General features: G+C 34.0%; 1 protein-coding gene across 1 annotated transcript; it reads right to left on the bottom strand.

The window, feature by feature from the left end:
• Positions 1-1,634: 1,634 nt before the first annotated feature.
• LOC111381628 (protein EXORDIUM-like 2) lies at positions 1,635-2,830 on the bottom strand. The gene has a single exon (XM_023005428.1). It carries the CDS (start codon positions 2,799-2,801, stop codon positions 1,914-1,916), a length of 888 nt encoding a protein of 295 aa, XP_022861196.1. The 5' UTR covers positions 2,802-2,830; the 3' UTR covers positions 1,635-1,913.
• Between the last annotated feature and the right edge of the window lie 5,735 nt (positions 2,831-8,565).

Genomic DNA, 8,565 nt, shown 5'->3' on the forward strand with positions numbered 1-8,565 from the left:
CTACTAAATTATGCCTCAGAGGCTAATCCAATATATACAAAAGATTGATTTGAGGCGGTCCAACGCTTAATATTACCCACTTAGTAGTTGTAGGTGAGTATTTAAATTATTCATCATTCGTAATCTTGAGGTGCTTTTGAATTTAGGCAATATCATTTCTTAACCACTTACTTTTAAAATGGACCAAGTGGGTCTTAAAGTAAATAATAGCTGGACTACTAGCTTTTTACCAAAATTGCTGTCTCGCTGACTCCAACAATAAAGATTCATAACAAAATCTGAAACGATTATGCTTGCACTCAAACTTTACTTTTGAAATATATATATTTTTTGTCACAATATATAGGGAAAGAAGAAGACAGGTTCTTTATTTAAAGAGGGTTGGGTTGGGGTGGATGTGAATGTGAATGTAAAAGAAATTGGACAGTGTGAACGGTCACACAGTTGTAAAGAGATGGAAGGCAGGAGCCATTTGATTAGGACGACAAAACCATTCATACAAGTACATCAACGAATTTGTCATTGTTCCTTGTAGATAGATTATAGACAATCGATTTCACTTGAGAATAAAAATGAAAATTTTCCTGTCCAATAATTGCTTGTTTATATTATACATATGGAGGTTAAATACATTTAGTCATTGGAGTTATTTGCATATGGTAAATAATTATTCAAGTTTTTAACTCCTATATTAACGGTCACTTGGCTAGAAATATTAACGATAAATCCTACCTGTCGCCGTTAAATATTAGGGAACTGCTACTATAAGAAGATAACATTAGTGGTCATTGGTGCAAGTTCTCTAACCTTCACTGACCATTAACATAATTAATCCTTATAAGGAACATATGTTTTAGGGTCATAATTGTACTAAAAAATCTTTTAGAGGAGTTAATATATTAAAAATGAAAAATCTACATGAAAAAGTAATTGGAAGAAAAGCCCATATCAGGCCCTTAAATCCAACCCTGCTTAAAGAAAAATAAAAAGGGTTGAACCCTAACTTTGAGGGTCCCCATCACCCCACTCTTAGAGCTTGGTGAGGGAGGTAAATCGCGGGATATGCTTCAACAGATTAGGAAACAAGAGCTGTCTGTACACTGCTCCTATAAGGAGTCCAATTTCATCTCTCAGGAATCGAACACCCACACTGCGACTGCCAACAAAACGTGAGATAACCTCACTCCTATCTTTTGCACCACTGGACTATGTTCTGAAGGGCTAAATCCAACCCTACTTACTAGCATATGTAGCTGTAATACAATATGCACTTAAAAACCAACACGTCTGTCCATGAATTAATCTCGTGAACTAAATGCTAGGAATATCCATGCACACGAATTTGTGAAGAATTAAATATAAGACTAAGGGGCTGTTTGGGCCCGATTTTTTCATCTAAAAAATTGATTTTTTGATCGTTATTTTACTATTTCAGCCGTCATATTTGACTTCTTCTCTCATAGGTGGACCCTACTTTTCTCCTAACGGTCAAAAAATCAATTCTCAAAATCACTTCCAAACAGGCTCTAATTAGCTTATTTTTATAAGATGAGAACCAATAGAGCAATTTACGGAAATCCAAATTTAAAAGCCTGTTTGTAATCCATTCGTTATCCCATGCACGAGAAGGAAAATTAAGGCAATTTTAACCCTTTACTTTTTCAAAATTATCCCCATTTTATTATTATTATTATGTCAAGTGGCATTTTCTCATACTTCTCCCATACGAAAAGAGGCTTTACATTTTATACTAAACGACGACGCAGAAACACACCTTCCACGCACTCCCACCATCCTCTTCCTCTTCCTCTTCCTCGAAGGTTCCAAATCCATCCAGACTCCTTTCTCCAGAAGTGTATTTACATACATACATGTGTGCACACTGGGTAATCTCTCTTTTCCCGATACCGAAATCAGACTAGCGGCACGCACTGAGATGTTTTCGGGTCCCACATCGCCGGGACCAGGAATTTCCGGCCGTTTACCCCGTGCGCATTGTAGCTGGCTCCAGTAGTTTTATCAGTCAACACATTACCGGCGTAACCCGGGTAAGCACCCGATCCGAACACGCCCGTGCAAGCAGTCACAGCCTCCAAAGGTGCCATCGCCGGGCCCTGGAAATACCCGCTATTAAACGGGTTCGTCACAGTTCCCGCCAAAACCGTGGCCAGGTTTATGATCATCCCTTCAACTCCAACATCTCCGTTTGGCGTCACTAAAGGTGGGGTCTGCGGGCCGTAAACAGGCTGATGGAAAGGCCAAGAACAGTAACCCGGGCACTGAGTCTCGGCGTTCCCCACCCACGCATAAGCAAACCGAGTCGGGCCCGGGGTTGACCCGTGGCTCCCACATCTATTCATGCAAAAACCATTAACGGCGACATCTTTAGCCGTCAATACAACGTTAATCGACCCCCTTAAATGCCCACCCTTGGAGGCCAAGTAAATTATTTGAGAATTCTTGAGGGATTTTCCAAGAGAGTAATTTTGGTCGAGGATTTGCTTCCCTACAACGAGCGTAGATGAACCACCCCCTTTGTACTTCTCAGTTGTCTTCCACCAGGAAGAAACAGAGGGCACGAGGGCTTTTGGAGAGCTGAGAGACTGCAGAAAATCAACTATTACGGAGCGCTGGACTGGAGTGAACTTTCCGTACCAGATGAGATTAACGGTGATGGGCCCTTTTAGCAAGTCCCCGTTGTGGTATTTCAATAAAAGGGGCTGTTGCTGTACCAAAGCCGCCATGGAAGAAGAGGTGAACAAGAAGAAGAAGAAGAGTGCAGTACAATAATTTGAAACCATTGCTCCTTGAAAGAAAGCTTTAAGTTATTGAAAGAGAAGAGTGGTATTTATATTGGGAAATGGGTGGGAGAGGGACACGTGGGAGTACATAATTGGGAGGTGTGCTGTGAGGTATTGCCAGGCTGGAAGTTCTTGGGGGTGACGTGGTTGGTCTATGGAGGAATGCGACTGTGACGTGGTGCGCGCGCGCGTGTATTTTGGGGATGTATATACTTTTGAAATAAGGGTGCGTTTGATTACAAGTAGGAAAATTACATGAAAAGAAAATGAATTTCAAGGAATTGAATTACCTAGAAATTGTTTTCATGGAAATTGTAAATTATTGTGTTTGATTGTATAAATTTTTCACGTAGAAAATGTTGAAGTAAAAGTATTTTTTGATGTTCGTTTGACTTTGTTTTACGTGAAAATTGTCAATTTCAGGGATATCCTCTTTTACAATTATTCCTAAAATTTGTTCCCATTGCCAACAATTAAAAAATAAATAAAAAAAGCCAAAAAAAATATAAAAAAAAAAAGGTGGAAAACCAAAAATCACCTATCCCCTAGGAAAAAAAAAGGTGGAAAATCACGCTTTAAGGTGTTGTACCTAGAAATTCATGGAAAATCAATTCCCTGGAAAATTTTGTCAATCAAACAGGCCAAAAGTGGAAGTTGAAATTCGACTTCCAAGTTCCATGGAAAATTTCGTGCAATCAAACGGGGCCTAAGTAATAAGAAATCTATCTTTATGCAGAATTATAAATCATTGTTCATATACATTTGAAAACAAATCCATATGTAACATATTTGGGGGGGAATTGAGAGGAAGATTCTAATTAAATTAACTTTTATATGAAGGAGAACGTGTAGTCCATATGATCCTTTGATATCTACCAAAATGTATGACGTTAGTTAAATTACTAAACATAAGTTGTGTTTTGTTGACATCTTAACTTGATCGCTATTTATGAACATGCATATTAAAGTTTTCAAAAATTAAAAGTAGTTTTGCTTTGGATTTTCTTTTTTTGTGGATAAAGCGACGCATACAGAACACCTTTCACAAAAAAATTTATTAGATCATTTTAAAAGAACATACTTATAAATAGTATTTTGATATCATTTCAATTACACATTTTTTAATAAAATAATGTTACACTTAAATCTAATTTTTTTCTTTATGGCTCAATCAGGGCTAAATATAAGGTGTATACAGATATTTTAATTGAAAATAAACTGAAAAATTATGACGTTTATCTGCGACAAAGAAAACATGGGGACCACTGAAACCTAATCACGAAATAGATTAGAGAGAGTTGGTACAGAAGCAGAGGGCATAGGTAGTGAGGCCTTGTTTCGGAATCAGGGGCATTGCTGTGGGCCCACTAGAAAAGTCCAACGGAGATGACGTCACTTTGTTAGATTTAGGGTCCCACGGTACGAACTCCCATGGAAGTGCTTCTCTACGTATTCATTGCTTTTATTAATATACTCCTGCCTCATCAAACCCAATGGCTTTAAATAACACGGGCTTATTGTGATTTTCCACGATGGACCCCACTCTATTCATTATGAAATAGGCCCATAATTGATTCCCAATTTTTATTTTTATTTTTTAAAAAAAGTTGAAACCCAACATTGAGGGCCTCCACTGTTCCGTTCCTAGAGCTTTGTGAAGGAGGTAAATCTCAGGATGTGTCCCAACAGGCCAAAGAATAAGAGTTGCATATACATTGCGCCTATAAGAAGTCCAATTCCATATTTCAGAAATCAAACCCTCACACTACGACTGTCAACAAGGGGATTCCCAATTTAATTGTATGTTTGGTTTCTTTATAAGTCAAGGAAGGTAGTGGATATTTATGAATTTATGAATAATAAACCAAACATTGTCATAGAATTCTTCTATGCATACAGATTTGTTTAATTACAATCTCTTTATTTATTTTTTATTATACGTGTCTTGGTATCTAATTTTTTCAACATTTCAATTTACACTGCGTCTATTCTGTTTATATATATCCCTGACTCACCTAAGAGCATTTATAAATTCTAATTAATCTAGAATTTGTGAATTAAATTGTTCTAACCGGATATTTTCAATCATTTTTATCCAGAGGTATGTCGCAATTCCAATTTAATTTTTTCTACGTAATTATTTTAATGGAAACTTTTATATCTATGTATCAGTCCGACTTCACAAGTCTTTGTCGAAACTTTAAACTTTATAAAACCTATAAACTTTAGAACTAGAGAACCTAAATTTTTTTATTGTCAAAATCCTCCATGTCAAATCATCAAAAATAATTAATAATGCAAAATATACCTTAATTCATTGATTTGTCTCTCGAATTATAATTTTTGAAGGTTGTCTTTTGGATCTTTAATCTTAATTCTTGATCATGAATTATTGAATTCTTCTTCTTGATTCTTGAATGTAGATTGTCCGTTCTTGATTGTGGGTTTTAAATCTCCATCTCAATGTCTTCTCTCTAAATGTTTGTATTGATGGGATGCATAAAGAATGAGAAGCTGCGCATGAATTGGAAACCAAAACTATATATATAATTTCTATATGTATTTTGCCTATTATGAGATATAATTATAAAGGAATTCGATCTTTAAACACGCAATTCGGCCCACACTTTATTTAGATGCCTTAAGCCCAATTATTTTAAATTATTTATTTAATCACTTTAAATATTGACTTAACTTTAAAATAACCTTTATACACAATTAATTAGAAATGTCGACCCACATGACAAATTAAATAATTTTTCAACAATCTCCTACTTGGGCTACATATATTACCTTATAAATGTGTATAATCTTATGAACTCAATATTTTTGCTATCATAACCAAAAGGCATCTTCGAATAATCTCATCCATTAATTATGCTAATATAGGATCAAAGGAATTTTCGTTATAATTATCATAATTAAACCTTCAATAGTCATGTATATTAACACAATCAAATGACATGGATCAAGTGTGGATGTGTAGTATGGAAATTACATGCAAAGTGATATGAACATGCATATTTCCAATTGGTCATACCTTATGAGATTAAGCCAAAACTTTAATTAGAGTGAAAATGAATTGAATACTTTATTTCTAAAATAAAGTCGAATATCTACGGATAGAATTATGTGTCCAAAACAGACAACGATGGAATACAACTCATACTAAATTGGCATATCATCGAAAGATGTAACACCCATATCAACAGTATGCTCATGAAAAATCTTGGGTGATAGCCCCTTAGTAAGCGGATCCGCAATTATAGAGTTTGTCTTGATCATTTCATAGAAACTCGAACGCTCTGAATTATTTCTTTAACAGCTATAAACTCAATGTAAATAACCTTTGACATCATCAAAATCATGTTGTAATACAAGACTGCTATTATCACAAAATAATTAAAGTGATCTTTCAAATCTATCTAAATTATTCAGCCTAGCAACAAAAATTTTGCAGTCTTATTCCAATATCCAATGATTTTCAATTGGTCTGGTTTTCTTGAATGTGAATATGTGATTCTTAGTTCTCTGTAAATATCGAATATTCTAATTGGCTGCTTTCCAAATATCCATCCCAGAGCTATTTGAATATCTACTTAACATTCAACCAATAAATGTCATATCCAAACGTATGCAAATATTAGCATACATTAAACTCCCAGCTACTCAAGCTCGAGGAATCTTTTGTATTTTTCATTCTTGTGGCAGTTAAGACTAAACTTGTCTCCTTTAATAATAGGGGTATTACATGGTTTACATACTTGCATCCTACATTCTTTAAGAACTTTATCGATATAACTCTTTTGTGATAATCTAAATATACCCCGAGAACGATCACAGCGTATATGTATCCCTGACACAAAAGAGGCGTCATCAAAATTTTTCATTTCAAAATTCTATAACAAAAATCTCTTAGTTTCGTCCAATAATCAATATCATTGTAAGCAAATAGTATGTCATTGACATCCAATACCAAAAAATATGCTTACTCCCACTAACTTATGATATACACAATTATCAATTGAATTTATCTCAAAATCAAACGAGATAATTATTTGAGGAATTTATGATACCATTGACGAAAGACCTGCTTAAACCCATAGATGAATTATTTTTATTTGTAAACCATCGGATGTAGTTTAAGATCAAATTCCATGATAGTCCTAAAAGAGTCTTTCGTATAAATCGGAGAGAAAGTTTCTTTAAAATCAATGCCTTCCTTTCGAGTAAAGTCATTTGCCATAAGATGAGTCTTATATCTTTTCACATCACCCTTCGAATGCCTCTTATTTTAAAATATCCATTTAAAATCAATGGGTTTCATACCTTCAAGTAATGGGATGAGTTCTCAAACGTCATTTTTACTCATGAACTTTATTTCTTTATTTATGGCATCAATCTATTTTTAAGAATTATTCCTTTACATTGCATTATGAAAGTTGATTGATCAGATCTTATTCCACCAGTATAATAGCATCCTAATTTTCTTGGAGAAAGACTATATAAAATTATCAGAATTGCCTTAAGACTATATAAAATTATTCGAATTGCCTTTCTCTTTTCAGTGGGTTTTCTTAATTGCATTTGTTTTTAAAGTTGTGAGTTTGTTCTTCTAAAACGATCGATTGATTGTGTATAAGAGATTTTATAATATTACCTTGATTCAAAATTGCTTATTGAATAAGATCTGAAGTAAGAATTTATCCCTAGTCCATATCATATTCAATTGCAATAGAAGGAACATTTATATATTCTCCCTCAAAGACAAAATTCCTAACCTTATCCCAACCTCTACATCTTCAAAGAAATGGACATTTTCTATTTCAAAAATTGAATTAATAGTGGGATGGTTAAAATTTGTAATCTATTAACGGTTGCTTTACTTGGAACTCTATTGAGAATATAAGCTACAATTTTTCTCACGCTTCAACATAAAGATATTTTGGTGTAGTATGGGATGATTTCACATTTTTTTAAGAGTTTAGCAAAAGGCCCTGGACATTGTTCCCTGATCCGTTGTATCCGTCATAGTATTTACCACCACAATCAAATTTGACATGTTTTATTCTTTTGTTGAGTTGATTTTCAACATTAGGCTTATAAGCCTTGAACATGTCCAGTGTTTGTGATTTCTCATAGACGAGATATATAGGTAGCCATAATGAAAAAAATTCGTCTATGAACATAATAAATTACTGTTGACCATTCCAAGAAACCAAAGTAAATGGCTACAGATATTCGTATAAATTAATACTAAGATATCTAAAGTTTTTATTGGTACCTAATCTCCTTATGTTTGTTTATTTCCCCTTAATGCGATTAACATAAATACTTAAGTTTGGAAAATTAAGGGTCTCAAGAATTCATTTGGACACGAGGTTTTTCATTCTCTTTTGAGAGATGTGACATAATCACCTATGTCATAACGAAACGGAATTCTCATTGGATAATTTATGTTTAATACCACGTGAATTCACATGTAATGTTTCCTGACAAGAGGCAACCCTATTAATTAGATATAGGTTATCATAACTAGATAAAGAACTAATACCCACAAATTTGAATTAAGAAAAGACTAAATTTACTATTTTCAATTGAACAAAAGTAACCGAATTTGTTCAATGTATAAATAGAAATCAAAGACGGTACCTCAAATGTCTCTTTCAAATTTAAATAATAACTAGTCTTTAATAATGACCTAAAAGTCCTTATAGCCTAAAGTTTAATTAATTTGCCATCGTTCCACACAGATGAATCTTTC

Source organism: Olea europaea, chromosome 3, assembly GCF_002742605.1.
Source record: "Olea europaea var. sylvestris chromosome 3, O_europaea_v1, whole genome shotgun sequence".
NCBI classification, from domain to species: domain Eukaryota; kingdom Viridiplantae; phylum Streptophyta; class Magnoliopsida; order Lamiales; family Oleaceae; genus Olea; species Olea europaea.